The sequence below is a fragment of the Ptiloglossa arizonensis genome, chromosome 13 (assembly GCF_051014685.1).
Source record: "Ptiloglossa arizonensis isolate GNS036 chromosome 13, iyPtiAriz1_principal, whole genome shotgun sequence".
NCBI classification, from domain to species: Eukaryota; Metazoa; Arthropoda; class Insecta; order Hymenoptera; family Colletidae; genus Ptiloglossa; species Ptiloglossa arizonensis.
Window position 1 is genome coordinate 3051354 of NC_135060.1, and position 24763 is coordinate 3076116.

Consider the following 24763-nt stretch of genomic DNA (forward strand, 5'->3'; position numbering starts at 1 on the left):
GGCGTTACCATCAACCGAAAGTTTACCCGCGGAATATGGGACTTGGAAATTAAGTTTATCCGCATTACTTATTCGCATACATTAAAGCGGAACGGTTTTTAAGTTTGTTGTTCCATCGACTCGTACAATTGCGTGTCCGGCTACACGGTAACCGTATTTTCATTTCTGACAATTGTTTCTTCGATTTCCGTTCGGTTTCAACAATTTTTATTTCGATCAATACCGCCTAAAGTTTTTCCAGTTGCCAGTTTCTCACGATTTTAATTATACATCGACGACAAATATTTCTCAAAGTTTTAAAACACGGAATGTAATATATTATATTCGGTTGTTCCTCGTGTCGTTTTGTTTTTTTTTTTTTTTTGGTGGAAATGAAACACGATTTTGTTTAGAGCGTATAAACATTTTATTAAATTATACATTCTCCATTTTGGAAAACGAAATGAATTTATGAACTAGGGTTGCAACTAGGATTGTAATAAATTAAATCTCGAACCTGTATCCTACATATATTTAAACAACGAAACGAAACTCACTGTTCGACAGAAGTTCCGAAATAATATTAACATTTCGAAGGAATATTTTAACTGGTTGTCGCGATATTTTTCGATTATTCGCGCGGTTGTTTTTCCATTCACGTGGAAACGAAAGTATTAATAATAAGGTAAACGACGAAAATTAAGAACAGAGAGGACATCGCATTTCACGTTTCGTCGTTTAAAAGCAAACATCTGTATGCGCATATCGAGCAAAACATCCGAAACTTGGTTGAATTCCCGTAATTGGGCCAAGTAATTAAAGTCACTGCTTGTATTGAACACCGCGGCCGGTTACATATCAACATTCGTGTCTCCGCATTTATTATTCGAACACGTTCCGCCGTTTGGTCCACGCGGAAAAATATTTTCCCCCTGCCATAGATGTCTCACGCGATTCGATACGACACCGTAACGATATTAAATTATCGGTTATAATTATTGCATTTGCATAAAACGCATTTAAATAGAGATTCCTGGTACGCAAATTGCCCTGGCAACTTCCCGATTATCGTATCCCGTTCGTTTTTAACTGCAGTGACATTGTTGGCCAACCGGTAAAGAATAAAATGGCGACGACCGCGTTAAGGAAAACCACGTAACTCGAAACGTAACGTAAAAATAAAGCGAAACTGAACGTAATAGCCAAAGTAATAACCAGTGTAGTAAAATGCCTGGCGAACGCGTAATCTCGTAAAAGTCAATCGGTTACACAAGTCTCGTTTTAACCTGTATCCTTTCTCATTGAGATACACTTATCTCTTGTACACTACCGTGACTCAAACTCTCGTTCCCGCGCACATTTCCCTGAGCACGTGTCACGATGCGTGTGAGACTTGTGCGCACTTCTTTTTCATAGCATCCGGTCAGCACCGTCTACCGAGCTCACCACTAACTTACACGACTAAGGTAGCAACACTGCGTTCGCAGCCTTTTGTTTCGATTGACGACACGAAAGTTTAAATTGAAACTAATTGGTGTAACTGCCGCACGATTTAAACATATAATGAAATGTGCGAAGAAGCGAGTAAGAAAATATCGAAACGGTAATAGTAACGCTACAAATCGATGATAAATGTTCGAAACAATGTACACGATTCTCTCAACGTGAAAGTTCCAATTATCATGCCTTGATACTTTTATACGTAGAATTCCTAGAAGATTCGATTTATCCAATATATAATGCATTTAAAATGCATATTGCACCAGGAGTACGTCGTCTCGAAATAAAACGAAATTGTACCATTAGAAAATAGTCGCTCTGTGTACATTGTATAATAACGAATTTCGAATAATGAATTTTGATAAAAATTCTATTACAAGCGATGAAAAAGAATTCTAAAGTCGTATAACGAGAATATTACACTCCTGGAGTAAGAAGCGAAATTTCCTGCACTAGAAATTCGAAATTCTTCGAAGAAAAATTTGAAACTCCCACAATAAGAATTCTTATCTTCCACGATAAGAACACATACCTCCTGGTAGAGTAATTCTAAATTCCTCGAACAAGAGCCCTAAATACCTGGAATATTCTAAGCGTTCGGGCACTTCGAACCGAAACAAGAAAGTACAATGCCGGAGTTCACTATTTCGGTCGGAGTGAATTTAATTTACCGATGCAATGTGAGTTAACAGGTGCTTACCGGTGCGCAACGGAAGTATGTAACACACGTTTCCGATTCGCATGACAACTATAGATAGCATTAACAGTAGTGCAGCCGCGCATTTCTACGATCTCTGGCGAACGTACGCGTGAACGAAGATACACGGCTTCGCGGATTTGATTCGAATGCGTTTGGCATTCGTTCCAGACGGAATACCAAGAAATTGCGCAGATACTTCCATAGGATGGAATACGAGAGCTGGCTACCGATTGATCTCGACAAATGTCTGCACGACAACTTTGCATTAACAATATCGTAAACATCCCCCCATCCGTGTTCATGGAAATTCGATGAGGATAATATTGTTATAGAAACACGATAAAATCGCGAGAATATTCATTTTCAATAATTCCAATAATCTGTAATAATCGTTTCTGAAAGATTGTTTGAAATATTCAGTTTACAAAGGATAAAATTGCACTTCGATGCAACGAATATCATCTTATATATATATACAAAAGTAACGTAGCGCATTTTTGTATAAATAAATTTTGAAAAGTTAAAATACAATCGATTCGATTTAAACGGTGAATAATTTACGTAAAAAATTACAAATTTATATAAGTAATTACAATCGTTTCGTTGCGTCGATTCTTCTTGCGTAAATGTACACTATCTTCCCTGTTTGTTCGCTTATGTAAATCAATGGAATCCCTTGTACACGGAAGAGGATCGAAAAGAAACGATTGAAAACTTCCTCGTATTAAATTAATCGAGAGAAATGGCGGCGGGCGTATTCCCACTGGTGTCTAAGGTTCTTCTTTGGCTATTACGGTTTACTTGGACATTTTGGTCCAGTATCGCGGAGGTGGTAGCGTTGCATTCAGAAACGAGACGCGTCATCGCGGTCTTTACAAGTGGCTTTGGCGTTGGGAAAGCAGATGTATGTACGAACACGAGCCCTGCAACTAAGGCAGATTGGAACGACGCCAAATATTTATACACATCGCGGCCGACAGCACGTACACTGTTGCTCCACCACACACCCGCATTATATTATAGTCGGTATTTAACGCCACCCGGATAATAAAATCACCGCTCGCCGAACCACTAAATATCTCCAACCACCGTCCGTTGTCGACTTGTCGGCGAAAAACGTTCCGCGCTCTTCGTAAACGGTACCGTAACGGAAGCTACGCGTTGCCAAATTCTGTTACGTCGATGTGAAACGGGGATAGACAGATTTGTGTATCCCGAGTTCTCGATTGCCTCGCCATTCATCGATTTTATACCACGTCCGACGGAAACTGAATCGTTTTTAGATCTAGACTTGATTCTCGTCGTCGTGATAATCGAAACGCTACTCAAGTTACTTCTGGTGATCCTCGCTTCCGAGCGACAAAATCGGGACCGTCGATTAACTCGAAACCGGGGTAAATAGCGATTTTTATCTCGAGTCGCGATCGAGTCTCGTGTGTACAACGAGAAAAGTATGGTGGCCGCTAATTCGGAATAAAGTTTGGGTATTTTTAATTAGATTTGTGCGAGAGTACCATCCAGGAATTGGGGAAGTTTTAAAGGTACGTGTAAAAAATGTACCGTATGGCTGTTCGCATAAAGTGAATCTAAAGAAAAAATCTACTCGTATATTTGTAGATGTAAAATAAACTTTTACTTCTTTGGACTATATTTATTATAATATTTCGGTACAGAGCAAATGACTCTTTACATTTCTACAATTTAATTTTAGTTCACGGAAAAATATCGATACTCTTAATATTTGAATATGCACGAACGAAGGAGGTTTGTTCATAGTAATTCGTTTCAATTTTATTCGGCGCAAAATGCCAATGATTCGAATTGTGTTTGTTTGTTTCAAACGAATCCGATAATTTGGAAGCGTCATGTATCAACATACGCGTTGAAATGGATTATGCTTAACACGGTATTGAAACAAATTATATCGTTATACGGTAAATTGATATCTTGATGAAGAGTTATATCTCATTAGTTTTCACAATATTGTATTTCATTGTGGAAACGTTGCAATATTCGCGTTCAAATTCGGTTTTCTGACCGAAAAGGTTCTCTTGTTGCGAATTTAATATTTTTAAGAGCGTGTTTCGATGTTACTCCTTCTATTTGCTGAAATAAAAAAATTTACTCTGCGCGTAGAATGATCGAATTGACGAAATCTATGACTTATACACGGTATCGATGGCTCTGGTTCTACCTCGAATTATTTAACGATGTTGATTCGTGAAATATTTCGACAAATTACCCTTTGTAACGACAGGGTCGGTCCAAGAATATCAAACAGTCCTGTTATACGGTGAACGTGCTTGACCCAGACATATATTTATAAGATACCTTGCCCGAAAGAAGCTTACGTCCGTGGTGATCTGGTTCTCTGCTCTTAGTCGTGTTTCCTCCTTCGTCGCTGTAACAAGAATAGTCCTCCAAGTGCGACGAAGTTCTCTATCTACCCTCTCCAACTATAAATACGGATTCTCCGAGTGCTATATAATTATAGCTACCGAAGAACATTTAACGATAACGAAACAAACTTATTGAAACTCCACGTACGAAAGTATATACCAACGATTCTTTGTTCGAGATGAAACTTTTGCCACGTGTAAGCCAAAGACTTGATCTTGGACTTAATCTAGAACAGTCTTCTTCGGACCAGTGCTACTTACGATGTACACTTGTTCCAACGTTCCTACCACTTCTGAAAACATGGCTGGAAATCCTCTAGCGAGAACTTGTCGAGTTAATCTGTCACGTTCGTTTTAAACGCGTCAATGTAGTTGAATCTTGTCTGTTTTAACTCCATTATGATTCTGGACAGTATAAAGAAGTCTCAGGAGCAAAATTTAGAGAACGATTTACCGTAGAAATTTGTTTTCCAGGAAGAAATTCCTGAATTGGAAGGGCTCCGTGCCAAGATTCTCAGTTAGTATCGCTTAGCAAGAATTAAAGGAGATGTTTAGCCGTACAATCCTTTCTATTAAGGATTTTTTCACGACCACGAACAATTGCTTCTTCGTTACTTATCGGAGGGTAACCTGAACCATCTTTGAAAGATATTCGGCCATCTTTGATTCCTTTGTCAATAGTCTCTTCCACATTTCGTCCAAGTGTTCCATGTTCTTCTTCAAATGTTACAAAACCATTCTAAACCACCATTCTTTGAATAATTCTACATTGATTTACGGCTTGAAAGTAAGAATTTATACAGAGACTTTTAAGTAGAAAACATAGAAACATTTTACAGATAAATTGTAGAGAATATCGGTTGCTCGGTTTCTTCTTTGATATATTATTACTGATATGTGTGCGGCTGTCTAGATAGTGTAACAAATTAGGTTGGTAATAATTAATGCAATCGTTTGAACACCTGCCATCAATTATGGTCTGTCAGTATCTAAATACACATATTACGTATATGTAAATTAGTGTACTTTGAACGAGTAAAAAATTACATAAAGCACTACTAATTGCGATGCACACGATTGAATTTCCCTTGTTAATTCTCAACTTCTCACAAAGAAAAAAAAATAAAGATAAAACTTCTTTCGATCGACCATGAATTAAATTCTACATTTCGATGTAAATGTCCTTTAGTAAGGTGAATCTTGCATCTGTATATTTTGTACCAGAAATTTATGAATATACTATATATACTGTTTTTTAAAAACTAAGACTTTAAACGCTTTAGAGCAATATTTTCCAAAGTCGAATCTTATAATGCGGCGTTACAGTCCAGTAAGAAGCGTGAAAAAAAAACTGTTCAATCTAAACATATGTAAATTATTGAAATTAGTCTCCCTCTATGAATACAGTTTCTGTTTTTCCTTTCTTTTCTTTTTTTTTTAAGAGATGCCCTTCGAAAAAAAATGTGTAAACCACAGTTTTAGAGTAAAGCGCAAGACAGTTGCAATTGGTTTCTTAAACCGAGTGCCTTGGATCACTATTTCACAAACTTTGAAATAGTGGTCTGGCGAGTTTACGTTTCACAATATCGCAATATTACGTACCCATTAACCTGAAACTGAGTTTGTTCCAAGTTACTCGTACCGCAACGATACCCGAACGCACTATAAAACAGAAAATATTGTTAACGCATGAATCAAGACGCGACGAATATTATTACACGTTTAGACAAAATGTAACCTTGTTCTACGGTAATGAGACTCTTCTCTCGTTTGATCGACGATACGATACTGCTTCGATAGAGTTAACGAGGGGTGACTTCAGTTTCTAAATAACATTCAAAGGTGGACCGGGTGAAAATTACTGTAACAGTTGGCACGAGATCCGCGAGTTTCGTCCAGGAATTCTGTCGTGCAACAATATAAGCAAGATTTAATAAGAGAAAACTCGGTCAAAGGGAGGAGATAACGTACGAAATTGAGGTGACATAGCACCCGCGGACAGATCAGTTTACTATAGTGCAAACACGAGTTGGAATTCCCGACGAATACACAATGGCCAGACGAGAAGACCGAGCGCATTAAGCGATCGAATCGAATCACTCGACCGTGCCCCGTTAATTACGGCAATTAGTCGAAAGACGCGACGAAGACACGAAACAAATTCATCGAGTCGAAGACTGCACCAAGGTTACAAATCTTTCGTCGACCATGTTTTTCTACGTGATACACGGTGCCTAACAGCGTCTTGTATATCTCCTTTGCAAATCATCCGAGCTGAATTTCGTTCATCGAAGTTGAAATCCTTTTAAACGGCTCACGAAACGGAAGATGCTTTTATCATTATATTTCTTTTTCCACAAACTTGGCAATCTAGTTTTTCAGAATAGTAAAGCAGTCGTAACTCGATACATTCGTAACATTGTTGCAAACTTTTGTACGTTATTCTTTTTGAAGTGACTCTTTTTCTAGTTGCACGCTTTGTAATCGTCCGCTCGTAAGTAATCAGATCTGTACTCTGCGAGAGCGTGACCAACGTAGTATATAAAATCTTACAGTGCACGAGTTGCACTAGGCACCAGGTTTTTGCTTGAAAACTTTGAGCGATTCGTTCGATTCAAAACGCAATCTATAAATACCAATTCGTATAAATAACAATTATCGTAATATGTTTATTCTGTTTGCCTTTCTGTCTTTGGAGAACCTTTGTATTCTATTACGTATCCTGTTAAAATTTTTCTTTCCATCTAAATTACGTAAACTGTTTAACATTCCTTTTGTTTCCGGTTGTTAATTACTTCATCCGTTTCTTCGCGTATTCCTTTCGCTGAACGGAACACAAACGACCTCTGCTTTTTTTTTTTTATCTCTCTTGTCTCTCTACACTCTTTTAATAAGTGTTCCAGGTCTCTGTCTTTCTTTCGCAGATTCTGCATCGGTTCTCTCCTTCTTACCCCCGGTAGATACCTGTTGCGTTACTTATCGAACTATTTAAAACGCAAGTTCCCGTACAGTTTTAAACCGCTAACAAATGAATCTTTTTGTGTCACTTTGTACGTCCTTTGCTTCGCGGGCAGCGAGTAATTTCGGTCCACGCTTCCGTATTCCGCGCATAAGGCAAATAAAGACGACCGTGGAACTTTCACCAAAGAGACGAGACGCGTTAAGAAGTCGCGCGAGCTGTTCAGAACGATGCAACATCCGATTCGAAACGATTCTTCTCGATGATGCGTGAAGAAGTTAACGACCATTGGCGGAATAACGAAGGGGCATGAAAAATCTACTATTGAATAAAACGAACAACATATACTTTGTATATACATACTACGAAAATTTGAAGCATCGCATTTAGTTTTACGCGCGGTATAAATACTTAAAAAAAGTAATAATGTAGTTTTTTTTTACGCGTCTACGTTACCTTAAAAGTAGATTCGTTTCAAAATATTTCACGTTCGTTTCATTTTCAGTTTCTCTGTCTCGTTTCGTATATATACTTTGTGTGTATACACTTTGAAATGAATTTATTCCCAGGAATGGTCCGCGTCAAAAATTTCTAAGCGTCGGGCGCAACGCTTGATAATATCTACCTAAAAGGTTATTACCGTTTCTACTCAAGAAATACCGTGTTATTTCAATGGTAAGAAGTAGCCTGAAAAGATCCTCCTTAGAAAGCAAAATGCGTCATGAATAATGTAACGCTCCTATACTCGTTGTCTCTCTTCTACGTGCACCTATGCTTGAGTCATTGCTTATCGGTGGTCCACGTCTGAACGTCGATAATCAGTGCTGGAATACATGCATTTCGTATGCGCTGCCCGCGCGACTGCCAATTGCAACCACCACTCTGTGTGTACACAGTGCCTATTGTTATTCATAAATTCTAATGTCCAAGTAGAATATTTCTACAATAGCTGGTAGAATATTTCTACGATAACTGGTGGAATATTTCTACAATAACTGGTAGAACGCTTTATCTATATTGTTACTCCTTTCGACGTAAAGAACGACGACATACGGTACCGTCTCTCAGGTTGTCACAGAGTTATCCCCACTACTGCTAAGTGCATCTCGCGAAACATCTCGATGAAATATCAACGAAGAATTCGTACCAAATCGTACCTCTTCGATGTCTTTGTTATTACTAAGTAACTTTTACTTAATAAAACGTGTAGACGAAAATTTGAAGCATCACATTTAGTTATAAACACTTGACAAAGTCGGGCATTGTTGATACAATTGTTCTCCGTGTTTATGTAACACGTAAAAAAAGTAATAATGCAGTTTTTTGTACGCGTCTACTTTTCCTTAAAAGTAGATTCGTTTCAAAGTATTTTACGTTCACTTTGCACACACGTTGCAAAGTATCGATGTCCCTCGTTAATTTTCAGTTCCTCCGACTCGTTTTCGTATTCATCTCGCTCTCAACTTCGCCGATGCAGAAGCGAATTGGAAACGTTTTCGGTGAGAGACACGAGCTCTCAGCGTGTAGATGAAAAACTCTCAACGAACGAACACTGCAGTTGCTTCGACTTGAGCGTTTTACGCCCGATTCGGGGAGCGACCGATGGTTTTATTTTTAATTAAAAAATACTTTGCCAATATCGTCGAAAAATGCAATTGATATCGAGCGCGAGCCAGTGTACACACGAAGGCGAAAGGATCATGCGAAACGCGCTCTGTGTTCGATAAATCCGGTCGCGAGCCGCGAAGCGATCGAATTTATTCAATCTACGTGACACGCGATTCGTAAATACAGGGAAGGAAGGTAGGGAGGGGTGTAGGGGGGAGTCGTCGTCGGAAATTCAGATAAAAATTTATATATCGACGTTATCCGGTGGCTGAGACATTGCGGGCAACTCGCAAAGGCGCGTCGATGCGTGGAGCCTCATCGATAATGCGTCGCTCCGATGATGACGATGTATGCGATACGTGTGCTCGTGTATAAATAATGCATCGTCGGCGTCGTTCGAGAGAGACAGGCCACAAATATCCATGAAACTTCGATGGTAACGATGACCTCCGTGCCCTCCATGAATCGACCATAGTCGTCAACATCGCGTATACCCGATTCCGACTCCTTTAACCTCGTTGCACGTTGTTAAAATGTAGAACAGATGGCTCTGTAAACACACGATACCGACAATAAGCTCGGTTAACGGAACGCTCGTTCTATGGACATTTGAATTGGGTATCTAGAGACAGAGCCAAACGTCCATCGGTGACGTCTCGAGGTAATTTCTGGTGAATCGTGTGGAAAGTAGTTTTATTTATCGGTCGTTTCGTACTTGCGTTACGTACTTGACCTAGCGTTTATAACCTAGATTATCGACAAATTGTTGTCGACGTTCTCGTAAACACACGGTACTAACGTAAGCTCGGTTAGTGGAACGCTCGTTGTGTGGACATTTGAATTGGGTACGTAGGGACAGAGCCAAACGCCCGTTGGTGATATCTCCGAGGTAATTTCTGGTAAATCGTTGTCGAAAGTAGTTTTATTTATCGATCGTTTTATACCGACATTATATACTTCGCTCAGCGTTTATAACCTAGATTATGAATCAATTGTTGTCGACATCCTCGTAAACACACGGTACCAGCAATAAGCACGCCTATTGGAACGTTGCGTGGACGTTTGAATTGGGTACGCAGAGACAGAGCCAGACGTGCATCGGTGATGCATCGAGTCATTTCTGATCAATTGGGCTGAAAGGAGTTTTATTTAACGAACGTTACGTACTTTCTCCAGCGTTTACAACCGACGAATTGTTGTCAACGTCCTTTCCGTTAAAAGCACGCACAGAAGAAGACGCACACTACCTGTGAAACGTATAGAACCACTTAGTTTATTGCTGGTTCGTACGACACAGACAGACATTAATTCTGTAACAATTAAGGTCCGTCTGTGTTGAATGCAATTATTTAGTAATTGTTTTGTGATGAATACTCACTGCCGTATTATTAGATGCTTCATTCGTGTACAGTAACGTAATCTTCTCCTTAATTGCCTAACCGTTAACCTAGTGGTTAGTCTAATGCTAGGAAAATAATTTCTGAGATACACGAATATCTTTTATTTCTCACGGTGTCCTTTAAGAAATGGTAAAAATAATCAACCGTTGCTTGTACGTATCATTTTCCGTACAAATGTCTCAAGGTGTCAAACTTCAACACCAAATTGACAAGTGTTGCACCGCGTACAGTGAAGTACAAAGACTAACGTTACCTGCTCGTTAGTTCCGTTAATTATTCATAAATCGATCTTCCATTTTCCCAATCTTACCAAACTTACTCGAAGTGAATCTCCAAGTTGCCAACGAAGTAAACGTATCCATGCTAAATTCGTGGATATATCAGTCATTCGGTATTGTGTATCCGTACATACAAAGAGCTTTGACTTGCAAGTTAGAAAGCTGAATATCTGAAAACCGATCAGCTCGCGAAGCCGTGTTTACCGAAACTTCTCTGTTTCTTTTTAGGAATCGTACCAACCATTAGGTTGGTGCACACAGTTCCGTAGCAGCCTGTTCGTGTTGCTAAGATTTAACTTTTACTCGCAGAGAATACGTTGAATATTGGTCGAGTCGATCGATCGTGTAGTTTTTCAAGTACGAATTAACGCAACGGATAATTCTTAAGAAATACAATGGCGGACGGAGCTAGCGCTCGGATAACTGACTGTGCGTTGCCCGCTGTTTGTGTTTGTATTTTGCTGTTATTCTGTAAAAGCCTCCGTTACGATGCATGTTTCATCTGTACGCGTACACAGTACACGTACAATCTCTGCCAGGTTTTACCGCGGAATATTCGAAAACAGATTTTTAATAAAATTTTGTTTCATTTTTTGCCATCGGGACTTACCGCGACGACAGCTTTTCACAGCGCAATAATTTGTTAATGAACGTCAATTTACCGAACAGCTGCATGCATCGCGCTCCAGCGGGGAATATTTCATCGAAGAGAATTCATTTGGAAAGTAACTGCTGTCCGGGGGAGGGAACTAAAAAGAGGAACAGTGATCGATTTATCGATGTTTTCGTATAAAACTGATTGTGAGACACACTGGCGTGGAAATACAGCCAAGCTTGTTTGCGTATATTTAACGCGTCGAATGTCGAGTGCGTTTCGCTGGCCTCGTTGACTACGTGAACAATAAATAGAGAAATCACTGTTCATTACATGCATCGATGTTATATTAATGTTTAGTCAATTTTCATTTCTGTATCGATGCTAGAATAACCCATTGGAATCAATGACCAAACTAACTGAGACACGATCAGATAGGTCCATTTATTTACAGTTGTTTATCGCAAAGTGTATATGACTAGATATTGACTTGTAATGTATCTTCAATTTCTGTTAATAGTTAAAAGGGAAGTATGTACAAGTTTCAAAGTCATTTCAAGATCAAGTTATCGTGGACTAGAATTCTTCTTTGTGTTAGTTACGAGTCAGTAACTTCATACGTAACGAAGTATAGCTGTGAATGGTAAAATTCATCTTGAAAAATGAACCGATAATATTTCTTTTTGGAAAAGAAACTTGCTTCAAATGCAGTGTCGTGTTTCGTGAATCTACGTAAAAATTTCTATGGGAATTTATCTTAGGGTTTGGAGAAACACTGAATCACATTTTGAAGTACACCGAAGGCTAGAATTTTGCAAAACAGAATATTCTTGGGCTCGATGTTGGACGCGTTCATTGTCACAAAGAGACTCTTGGCCTAAATAAATGTCTACAACCAGTTGATAATCAGCGATGCTCCTGACTCATCAGTTTAGTGTCTGTTGGCACAGAACCTTCCTCGTAAACAAGCGCAATTATATTTCTAGCTCCGTGTAGATATATATTCACCATGCTTGGATAGTGCCACGTACGTTGCAAGTATCAATAATCGTTTATCAACGTTGAATTGTATCGTATTAACTCAATTAGCATTGTCAAATAGAATTACTCATTTTCACCTAACATAACAAGGATGAGTTATATTTACAAAGATACATTTCGAACACACGAATGAAATTAGTAAACGTTTTCTCGTGCGTCGAATTTTTTTTTTATTCTTTCAATGTTTATCTTTGTACCTTACAATACTCGTACTTTGAAATTATTTCAGATTATTTTCCAAAACTTTTTACACAGATACGTGAAAGACGAAATTCAGCGACGTGAATGCACAACGATTAAATCTATCTCTCGGTTATAACAACTACCCACTTAAAAAATTGCGTACTCTATTACAATTGTACAATTGTGCTTTGAATAAACTCGAAAAAAGACTTGCGTTTACGATGAAACATCAAGTTGAAATTCTTGTTTCTTCGTAATTTTCTGCACTGCTTTTGCAGTTTATATTTTTCAACAAGTTAATCCACCATAAACACGGTGGCGGATTATCGTGCAAGCGATGGAGGCGTACGCCTGAGGCCCTATATGCCCAGGGGCTCCCAAACCAACAAAAGAAGTAATTACATTATTTTAAAGCTTTACTTTAGCTCGTATAAAGGTTTTATTTGCACGAAATTAATTAAAAAATATCATTGGTCAAAGTTACGTGAATAATTCATCAATAACGTTTATTGAAAATGAAGTTACCCGACAATTACATTACGAAAATATTATTGATAAATTTGCTGCTTCGAGAGGTAAAAATCTTCCTTGGAAAGATATCGATCAATTAAATAAACATATACACATTATATTTTCTATTTCTCTTGCTACAGAAGTAAAAAGTTTACATCGAAATTCGTGCCTCGTGTGTTCGTTTAGATTCAAGTATTATGCAACGACAGTTAACGCCCTTAAATTTTATTTGCGCCTCAAACTCCTCGAATGCATAATCCGTCGCTACATAAACGTAACTAGAGTTACGTATTCGGTTACCACAAAGTGTATATTCCACCTATTATTTCGATTGGAGATTAAATTGACCTCATTTTACCAATTATGTAACAAGAATTTCACCCTACCAATTGAGCGTTTTACGACTATCTGAAACACTTCAACGAGTACGAGACATTGGAAACATTGCTGCAACATCACGATTACGAGACTGAATCTATCGGTTATTAACGCCGATACCGCGATCTGGATTGGTATATGTATCTACTTCTGATTAATGAAACTTACCTGTATAGTCGATAAGCTGGATGTCGAGTACACGTATACATGTTTATGTACAAAGAGACGTTTGAATCGAATGAATGCTTCCTTTTACTCGACTAGCTCACGGAGACTGAGGAGTACGAAAGATAAAAAGGCTTCTGGAGTACGAGAGATCTTTGTTCACTATTCCGCGATAGCTCTACGGTTCGTTCAACTCGAAGGACTTACTGTAAACAAAGCCACGTGACTAGAACAGGGCTGTAACAACCAAGTACAATACCTGGAAGAAATACAAATACCATCAAATTTATACGAATTATTATTCGCACGAAACATTAGACGTTCTTTTACAGACTTTAACATTTATGACAACTTTTCTGTGGGAATCTCGTCATAGATTTGTTAACCGTTCGTTGAATCGTATTCGTGATTCCATCCGCTGACGTTTCAAATTTACGATTTAATCTTGTCCAGTGACGAAGCGGATCAATAGTATTCTCTCTCGATGACGTATTTTATTTACACAAAGTCTTGTGAATCGAACCTCATAGTGGGCGTACGTACAGTGATCCGTACGTATCAACTTATACGATTAATCGTACGACGAATTGCAACAGCAATCGCACCGACTTGTCGTACGACCATTTTAACCACATGTGTAACAACCTGTCGTACAACGTAGTCGTTTTGTGACAGCGACGTGCGACAAGTTTTTATACGTCTTATCGTACGGCAACCTGACACACGGTACGTATCGTTTAAACAGTCGATCGTATCAAACGAATCGTACGATTTATCGTACGATAAACCGTCACTTCGTGATCGTACTCACGTTGCAATTAACATTCTTCGTAAACCTAGGACTTCGCGATAGCTGATCGATGTTTTTTTAAGCATAGAGAACTCAAGGTTTCGAGTTGGGTTTATGGCAGAACGAAGACAAGACAGGTACATTAAATTTTATGTTCCTACCGTTATAAATGCAGATAGAATGCACTGTATCCTGTAGTTCGAATGTAATTTCGACGACATGGTATTCTTAATTATTTTTTATCGATTCTATTAAGGGGAAACACCAAATTTTGCACCAGAAATATGCCAATAGTTATAATACAAACGTTTCGAAACTGTATTAAAAGAACATACTTTGTACAATACTATAGGAAATTTTCTTCAAAAAAATATTAATATACATACATAAAAAATATAAGCTACCGAATTTAATGGTCTCAATTGAACATAATTGGAACCAGACGAATGTCGTTGCTGCTGTATAAATTCACGTACGAATTTGTTAAAACACTGATTTCTCCAGGAACGATAAGTTCTTTTTAAGAAAGAGATGCAAATTTTGCAACAGAAGATCAACAATTTTTCTCAAGAAGCATTAGGGAAAGGTGGTATTCCTTTTTAAAGGAATCATTTTTGCTGAAAGATTTCTGTTTGTAAAGAATGCCTTGGAAACCGGAACAGAAATAGTAAGATGCAACGAAATGGAAATATGTATGCATGTAGAGAGATGTGTCTGTTTTGAGAGAGAGTGGGGCTCGCGTTAGGTCAGGACTGTTGGAAATGGACCAAACAGCAGAGGCGACTCTTAAAAAAAATAATATAAAAGACCGTGCAGTGCAGTTTTGTTCATAGAAAGGGAAACTTTGCAGAATCTTAGGTAACCTCGAAGAAAGTAGTCGCTGTTTAATGAAATGTGTTGAGAATGTTTGAGACGTGTTACGTGTTACAGCTCGTCTTATTTATAATGAAATTATAATAAAATCATCCGATCGACAAATATTCTACCAAATTATTTCGACAAATATTCTACTAAATTATTTCAACATATATTCTTCTAAAATGCACGACCATTATTTTCCATGTTCTATTAGAAGTAGCATTAATTGATCGACATTTCTTAACACACTGTGTCTTTTAAATAGTAACAGTTCGGTAGATATTGTCATAAGCAGTGTTATTCCTCCTTGAGGATGACAAGTCTCTTCCTCGATGTTATGGTTGCTACTGGCTGATTTGTGACGAATGTTGAGCTCGTTCAGGTATTCCTTGTACCACTTCGAACAGAAATCTCCCTTGATCTTTCGAATGCCCTGCCAAACAGAAAGTCCAATGGTGTCTGAAATTATACCCCGGTAATAGGTTTAGTGTGACAGCTACGATAAGTAAAGTGGACGACGAGAAAAATGTAAGAATTTTTTCCGTAAGAAACATGTTTGGTAGTTCAAAGGGAAACGTGTTTCGAAGTTCAAATAACAAGACCGTGTAAATTAAAATCGAGGAGACGGAATAAACGCATTATTGCGCCATGGGAGTTCTATTTTTCCTCAAGCGTTTTATTCTCGTACCGAAATCTGGTTCAATGGAAACGAGGAGTTCACGAGCGAGATCATGAATGCACGTTACGCTGATTCATCCAATTCGACGAGTAACGTGGCACACAATGGATAACAAACCTTGTCGATGTTATCAGTTAGAGTTTTTCAAGAGAAACACGAGTACTTCGCCGGGTTACAAAGCGTTTGAAACATCTCCTGTAACGCACAATTACAAACTTTCTTTCGATCATCATCAGTGAATCCGATTCCAAAAGTCATACGTTTCAAAATTAAACTTCTTCCGCGTTATTCGTTCGAGGAAATATTTTTCAAAAGTACCGCCGTACGAACCGCTAACGAACTGTGTGGATCGACCCTAACGCTTTATCTATAACTCTAAAACGAGCAGAATAATAAACCGAATGTTTACCCGGTGATCGCTATCGGTGATATCGCAGTGACCGAAACATACGAAACGTTTCGATAAATTCCTAACCGAAAAATATTTTCCACTTTAGCCGTACGATTACGTGTTTCATTTACCCTAAATTTTACTCGATGTTACCGAATAGTGTTCTCCCGTTACACGAACATCGAAGGGACGTAACTACTCTCTTCTAGCAAGTTAACGTACAATTACTTTGCTCGAAGTAAAAGTTTAATACGTAAACGTGTACACGCGTAATCCCAGATATATTTTTATCTTCTTTTACTATTACACAGAATTGCGTCACTCGCGCACAAGTGTACAAATCTTTTAGCGTTATTAGCACATACGTACATAATACTTGACAAGTCTTCCAATTATCGTATTCAACATTTATTCCGAGGAATAAATTATTCATTTGCCCTATTAACACCGAGGTACATTCTGTTACGTAAAGTACGAGTTGCTAGTGAAAACAAAAAATAATTCAGGCAACAAGAATTATTTCTTACAATTCTTTCTTACAATTATTTGCTCGCAAACTTTGATTCGTTCAACGTGAAGAAATAGATTCTAATTTTTACCGAACACCTTCTTTACATTCGCTGGCAAACTTTTATTCGTTCAACGCGAAGAAATAGAATAGACTAGATTCTAATTTTTATCGAACACTTCTCTCGTTCGAAAGGTTACGTAAATAAAAATTCTAGCCATCTCAATTGTCGTGGAGTACTCGTTGCTTGGTTCTTCGCAGAAGGAGCGAGCAAGCTTATTCCGTGATGTTTCAGGCCCGACGGTTCGAGCTAGTCACGTGTTTGCTTACATCTGGGCGGTCGTGCGATCATCCGTTGGCCGCAATCAGTCGCGTCGTTTTCCACGAATGATACGCTCGCGTCTTGACTAAATACTTGACGGCCGCTGTCACGCATGCGTGATTCCACTCTTTCGACCGCTACATCACCGCCCACTCGACTTATCTGATGTTTGTTTACCTTTAGATCCCGTATCGTGTATTCGGTAAATATACCTACGTTTATATCGACTTTACTATTAACTTGAACATTCGATTTAACATTTCTTTCGACAATTTTCAATCAATTTCAATGGTTTCAAATTTTTTTAAATCGAACGAAGTTCTATTTGTCGCACGACGGAAAGATAAATATTAATGAAAATTAGTGGATCAACGTTGGCTACGTCCTTTAGATTCTGAGGAATTTTCTGATCCGATCTACCGGTACGATACACATTCCTTTCCAAGAAACCACAATAATGAAACCGACGACACGTTGCAAAAACTTGTATACCGTTGTTACTCTGAACGAATACACTCGGAACGACCAATATTTACATCAGAAGTTTATCGTTGCCTATAGATTAGTATGTTGTGTTTGCGAGTACAAGATACGAGAAACAAAGAATCGGAAAATCGTGAGACGGATGAACAAAAGATCGTGACAAATATATACGTTGAAATGTACGGAAAGATGGGTGATAAAAGTTTTACGACACAGTACGCAACTAAAATATACGAAACGAAAGAGAGAAATATTTCGAACGAAAATGCCATTTTTCGGGGCTTCCATTGGGGATACTCTTACCAATGGAGTTTTCAACGCTATTTGACATTAAACGATCCAATATGTCGTACAAAAAAATAGACAAACGCAATAAAAAGTGACGATGGAAACGTTAGCCGGTTCAGTGACCTTTTTTATCGGTCTTCCGGTTTTTTAATGCGGTTAGGTGACAAACTCTACATACGAATGGTAAAAGAAAAACTACGGTCAAGTACATTAATCATTCCTGCTATCATAAATGATACACTGTAATCCCAAGTATGTGTAGGAACGATTCGGGGGACACTTAATAACCGTAAGTGTAATGGTCGTGCAGCGAGAAGGAATATTAAGAAATTTTAATCAACCGACAGTACGAGAGGAACACGATGCGAATAATGTTCAACGGCGAACGCAAATTTCTTACTTTTCTCAAAATTTGTGGTAAAAGCTAGTAACTTTCGTTCGAGAGCGAAAATGAAGTACAGCGCGGATTTCGTTGCAACGTGTTCTTAAACAATTAACGAATGCAAAGGTAGTTGGTAATTTGCACATTACGGAAGGAACAATGAGTCGGCACACATATTTGGACATTAAAAATCGAAACATTCGAACAGAAGTACTCGTAAACTTGGTCTTCGGAATAATTACACGTTTCAACGAGTTAACGAACTAAAACACCAAGGCAAAATTAATTAAAGAGCGGATTTTATGCGATACGTTGCAGTAGTTGGAAACCCTGTTCCACTATTTCGACATACACGCGGAGTATACGAAACGTAAAATGAAAGATTTCCAAATTTCAAGTGGTTCTGTTTTAATGTAACATTAACAAAGAGGATTGGAATAAAAATATTCGTTAGGGAAGAATTATCCACGGTATAACTTCCATCCGAACGAGACTCGTTTAATATTCTCCTACTGCATACGAAATCGTTTTCTTTACACATACTCTTTATGTACATGCATTATACTTGTATTTTCATTTCCTCTATTGATATTCATACTCCTGCGCCGTCGTGTCTTCCTATTAGATCGAATAGCGATGGTTCTATCGTAATTCTGTGTCAAGAAGGCTGACAGCGATTGTCACGTGTTCGCGGATAGGTAAAATGAATTCTGAACACGAACTAGCACTCGATCTTTATTACTCACCGGTTGCACGCCTCTCTTGCAAAGTCTCGCAGTTACAATAGCGGTCGGTTGCTCCCGCGGTTATTGATTTACAAAAATATTCGAAAAATGGTCGCAGATTGGTGAAATACGTGTACCTTTGCGTTTCGTAATAATACGGCCGTTACACAATGATAATTCAAGTGCGCGCTCCGAACGTTAAAATCGTTGAAGCTGTAACTAAAAATATACTCGTCCACGTACACGTGTCTCGTCGAAATACTTTCACGAGCGACTGTACGTTCGACCATCCGTGAGTGCAAATGACCTCAAAAGGAAGGAAAAGAAGAAGTTTTCGATGCAACAGTCGCCTCGTGCATAAACCACCGAAGTGACTCCGCGCACGACCGAAATCGTCGAAAGCGTGGAAGCGCGCTCGAAGGAAATTCATTGGCCCTCGAGAGATCGTATCGTACGAGGGTGGAGGAAGCGAAGAAAGAAACGACAGACTTATATGCGCACGCGAAACTCATAAGCGGAAATTGAACGACGTTTGATGCACGACGGGGGTCGGTGGAGGCGGTGCGGTAGCGGATGGAAGGAGAAAAGAGCGAAAGGAGAAGAAACGAAGGTAGGAAGAAGGCAGAGAGAGCAGGCTCGAACGAAAACAGAAGAGGGGGCGGTGTGGGCGAGACGGGAGGTGGCCGAGGGGTGGGGAGGGAGACTCGTGAGTGCACGAAGAAGCACGAAGTGACGAGTGGCGGTGGAAGCTTGAGGCGAACGCCGGTTCTCTCACTTGTTGAGTGTCGAGCGACGAACTGAGTCCTACCGTTCGTTCACGGCGACCGGTAGAGACAACGGTCGCGTGTTTGCCGTGCGACGTACGACACGATTGGAGCACGACTGTGAACAACGTGAACGGCGCGCGTGCGCAGGTACTTGGACGATCGCGCTCGGCCGAAGTACGTGCCCTCGTGACGGTGTGCGGTTCAATCGGTCGATCGATATCACCCCGATCAGTGGCGACGAGTTTTACCAAGATACGTGGATACATTGTGCGGTGCACCGGGGGATCGTTGTTTTCACGTTGCACGCCTTATCGTTATTGTTCACGGGCACGGTGGCCAAAAGTTCCTGGAACAGCGTACGGCATCTATTTTCGAGTGCTCGAGTCACGGTATCTTCGCACCGGCAGTCACTCCGCAACGATCATTCCGACGTATGTATTTGTTTCTAGATCGAGCCGCGCGCGATCGACCGGCGTCAAATCCGGGCGGTAACATTCGGAAAATGTTCGATCGATCGGAACGTTGACTCGTCGCGGAATCGATGGAAAAAACGTTGTTTCAGTTCGCAGAGACCGGCCGTCTTATTTCCACAGCCGATTGGGGCGACCGGACAGGTCGATACGTTGCCGCTGTCAGAAACAAACCTCGCTGCAGTTGCCATCGGCTATTGTTGTTGTCGCGATTGTTCTACGCGGGCATTGCATAAGCATTGTCGACGCGATTACGTAAGACCCAGTTCTTTTGCGAGGAATAAATCGTTAAATCGGAGACTGAACGTGCAACATTGTGCGCGACAATCGTAACCGAGATTCGTGCGGTTTCTTTTTTTTCTCACTCCGTGCGAACATCTTTCGTATCGGTTATCGTCCGATCGGTTACGATCTTGTGTGATTCGGGTTCGTTGATATTGTATTTGGTTTTTCTCAAAATGTGGAGAAAGTGTAGGGACTGAAAGTAGAACGGTTCCGTTTACTCTCGACCGTCCGATTTACAATCGTCGGGGAATGCTTTTACAGTGATTGTTGTGAAGTTTCATTTCCGTTTAATCTTGGCGTCGCGTCTAATAACGAGAATCGATAACGAGGCTGCCGACCGCCAGCCGGTTCAAATTTCCCGCGCACGGTGCACGTGTTGTGATCAGCGACGATGGCGATGAAGAGTCGGAAACAGTACACCGGGCCCAGCTTCGGATCAAAGAGTCATTATCCTGCGATCAGTCAGGCTTACTGGGCACCGCAGCCGCAAAATGTACCTTATTCCATCCCAGGTACTGTAATACTTGCAATTAAAATCTTACTTAACGTAATTCGACGATCAATGCAACGTAAAGGGTCGATAAGTCCGTAAATGTACGTAACACCGCGAAGTAAACGAATGGACCAAAGTAATGCCAGTTTTTAACAAATTTCTCCTTAACGACCAAATCCCATTTTAATAGAATACCAAAAAGGGAAACATACTTGCCTCGAAACAAGTTTAAACTTTCGATAAACATGGTAGGTCACTGTGTCCCGCGTGGAATTCGTATCACTTTACCGTTTATTGTGCTGTAAAAACCGAGTGATCTTTTACCAGTGATTCTACCGATTCTGTTGTATCTATAATAAAACGAGAAGAACTATTAATAAGAAGTAGGAGAGTTGATTAACAGAAGAGTAGAATTTTGGAGCAATATTAGTTCTAGATGTTTATGCAAAGAGACAAATTCTTTAGTCACTACTCAGCATTGCAGCAAGCCAAATGGACGTATTTCAAGTTTTGTAGCAAATGAATTTCATTATATTATTTGCAGCAACAGCGTCTGTAACATAGTGAACCTAGTAAGCGACGAATAATTCAAGATATAATATTGACATTGAAAATGAAAACAAACATAGCACGAAACATTAAATATGAACCATTATGAAGACATATCTCTAACGAATAAAAAACACGAGATGTTCACATATACGATATTGTTCATAATTATTTATAGTTTTAATGCGAAATCTGTCCGTTAATTTTTGCTAGTTGACGTTACAAATTTTGTACCTTAAATTGCAAATAATAATATACTTACAGATAATAATTTGAGCGAAGAAAATGGTCGAAATGTTATTTTCACGTCGTAAAGATACGCCATCGTTTTACGATTTTGAAGAAATCTAAGCCCAATATTTGTAACAAACGTATCCCGTTGGTACAATGTGTGCATTGAGACAAATACGTTCGGAGTAACAATATAAATGGTGCTTTTAATGAGTAGTGGGTACGTTCCAAAATTCCTACTAATAGAAATGAACACATGTGTCCCAATTAAAAATCTTTGAGTAAACTTTAAATAGATGTCGCTCCATTTTATATTTTTGCGTTACGAGTGTATCGAAAAACACATCCAACTCGAAAGAGTAAAGTTGTTAATTTACAGAACAATTATTCGATCGGGTTGAAATCAGATTTCTCTATCGTTCGAATAATTATGAGCGGTGCTGCATATATGTATGTACGTTTTATAAATTATCTATCTTCGTTCCTGGAAAGGAAATAAAATGTCAGTACAGTACAATGTAAAACCTTGCTTAAAAATATACAGGAAACAAAAGTCACGATGGTTTACGAACGACTTAATTATTTTACTCCCGTGATAAGTGTTTCCTCTAACCTTGGAAACTTTAAAAAATAATCTAGCAAATGATTCGAGATCGCTAAACAATTAAAAAAAATTTTCTTTTACCATCTGAATTTTTATTTATTGTTTATTAACTTGCATCACATCTGCTGACAAATTTAACGTCATCTTTTTTATACGGTACCCACGAAATCTCCCAATCAGAGATCAGTACTCCAAGTTTCTCTATTAGTGTAATATCTACTTTGTGCGTTACTGTAATACAAAATGTGTAAATGTTCGTAGCTTGTACGAACGAAGATGGTACTTCTCGACTTGATACTGTGAATTAAACGTACCAACGCCTTAAGGAATCAACATGGCGTAACAGAGAGTTAATGATGTTCTAAAAGGCTCGTTAAAGTATTATATTCTGTGTAAATACATGGCTATTACATACAGTAAATACAGTTAAGCGGTAATTATAGACCTTGTCTATGAAAACGTACAACTAATCGAAAAATTCATCGGTATAAATCTTGATTTCTCTTCATCGCTCACGGTTCTGTGAACGTCGCGCAAACTTTCTTTGGCGTTCACTTTGTTACAGTAAATTCTACGTACACGTGCTATATACGGGCACCAGACAAAAGAAAAAAAAAAACTCGTCCGTGTCATCGGAGACGCAACGAAAGTCGAAACGTTCTTTTCGATCGGTAGAAAGGGATTAATGACGAGTAATCGGCCAATTGGATGTCAGAAGGCAACTAACGTAGTTATGTCCACACTGTAGTAAACTTTTCTTTTGCGCGCCGTGCACACTGTACAACAGTGAAAAAGCAAGACTGAAACGAACACAAAGAAACAGAGCGTAAAATAACCACTATTAAAATTCCACAACGTTTCAAGGTGTTTCTTCCACCCTAAATCTATAGTTACACTTGACGAGGTTTGTGTTTTCAATCAATTCTGTAGTTCTATTCATCATAAATTAACACCACTGTACATATATTATTAATATACAAAACTATACCGCGGTAAAGTTTTCATCTTCTTTGGAACTATTCTCACCGTGTTACGTTCAATTTACAATTATTGTGTTTTACTATGTCGTTATGAAACGGATCCGAGCACAATCATTGAAACATTGAGCTGATAAATTGCATACATAGATACTATTATTCCCACGAGAGATTGATTTCTAATCAACAAATACACCGTTTACCCTCTTCCTATATCGTGGTTAGTTTTGATCCAATTCAATTTTCTTATTCTCTCGTCGGTGTATTGTGAAGCGAAACAGTGAAAACGGTCTGAATCGTGCAGACTAATATCGTATACCTAACTCAGGAAGGGACGAGTGATTCCTTTCCCGCTTAAGGTATCGACAGAAAGATTATTCCGACATGGATAGCTATCGCGATCCGGCTCGTTTGTGGCTTACCTTTGCACAGACGTATCGGTCAAAGAAATCCATAAATCGATTGGTCAGAATGCACACAGACGTGCATATAAGCAAGGTGGCACGTACACGTCGAAGACTGTGACTGGTATGAATAGTCAGGAGCAGTTCGAGCACCGTTGAATAGAATGAATAAATACGTATCTGCATAAATATACATGGCCACGTTGCGTGTACAGTCTGAGCCATCACTATTAATAAAATAAAGGTGTCCCGACTGTGGCAATTATAGATGTCACTTCACCTGCCAATCGGGATTCGTGCTTTCGTTCGACGATCCAATAGGGTCCGGGACGCCATCCTGGAACTGATTATTGCATTACCAGGATCCGTTTATGGTGTTTATGATTTATGTAATACGCAACGCGAATCGAACGGGGATATTGTCGCTGGAACCGATACAGAGATTCAATATTCGATTAAAATCGACACCCGATTTATCAATCGCCCGAAAGCTTTGGGTAAACACGATAATTAGAATTCTTGGTCGAAGAAACGACTACTTTTAACGTACACGGATCCTTTTTTGTTAAATTTTGACCGTATCGATGATACGTTACAATGCATTTTTCTCTGTAGGTTTTGAACGATTTAGTAGAGGCGAATGCAGAGTACATTTTCAACGTAATAAATATAAACGAGTTGTTGGAATCTGAAAAAGGTTTGGTTTTAAAATCATATTTTGTTTTCGTTCCTAAATTGGATAGTATTTACCTCAAGATTGTAGACCGAAAAGCTTAAAACTTCCGAGAGCTATGTATAGAAATCATCGAGTAACGTTCTTAAGCTGCTTAAACAATGGTTAGTTGACAATCGATATGTT

The 24763-nt window shown here is 39.0% G+C and overlaps 2 protein-coding genes and 2 long non-coding RNA genes across 14 annotated transcripts in view; 2 read left to right on the forward strand and 2 right to left on the reverse strand.

Moving 5' to 3' along the window:
• The window catches only part of LOC143153767 (CUGBP Elav-like family member 1-A), a 529867-nt gene that overhangs the window by 432489 nt on the left and 72615 nt on the right, over positions 1–24763 (forward strand). The window lies entirely within an intron of this gene.
• On the reverse strand, positions 15446–18078 carry LOC143153772 (uncharacterized). Its single transcript, XR_012993921.1, has 2 exons — positions 17255–18078; positions 15446–15779 (listed from the first exon to the last, which is right to left on the reverse strand). It is a non-coding gene; the product is annotated as an uncharacterized LOC143153772 (long non-coding RNA).
• LOC143153770 (uncharacterized) lies at positions 19119–24382 on the reverse strand. Of its 3 annotated transcripts, none has more exons than XR_012993918.1 (3): positions 23923–24382; positions 21951–22403; positions 19119–21489 (listed from the first exon to the last, which is right to left on the reverse strand). It is a non-coding gene; the product is annotated as an uncharacterized LOC143153770 (long non-coding RNA). The 3 variants fall into 3 exon arrangements; XR_012993919.1 differs by having other exon boundaries at positions 21453–21692; XR_012993917.1 differs by lacking the exons at positions 19119–21489; positions 21951–22403 and adding an exon at positions 22893–23323.
• On the forward strand, positions 19698–21038 carry LOC143154040 (uncharacterized). The gene is made up of 3 exons (XM_076325800.1): positions 19698–19830; positions 19908–20322; positions 20454–21038. The coding sequence occupies exons 1-3, from the start codon at positions 19698–19700 to the stop codon at positions 20692–20694; spliced, it is 789 nt and encodes a 262-aa protein (XP_076181915.1). The 3' UTR covers positions 20695–21038.

Coding starts and splice junctions, on each gene's coding strand:
- LOC143154040 (XM_076325800.1), top strand. CDS start 19,698: ATGGAAGGAGAAAAGAGCGAAAGGAGAAGAAACGAAGGTAGGAAGAAG. Junction 19,831..19,907: donor AGGGGTGGGGAGGGAGACTC/GTGAGTGCACGA, acceptor TCACTTGTTGAG/TGTCGAGCGACGAACTGAGT. Junction 20,323..20,453: donor TCCGCAACGATCATTCCGAC/GTATGTATTTGT, acceptor ACGTTGTTTCAG/TTCGCAGAGACCGGCCGTCT.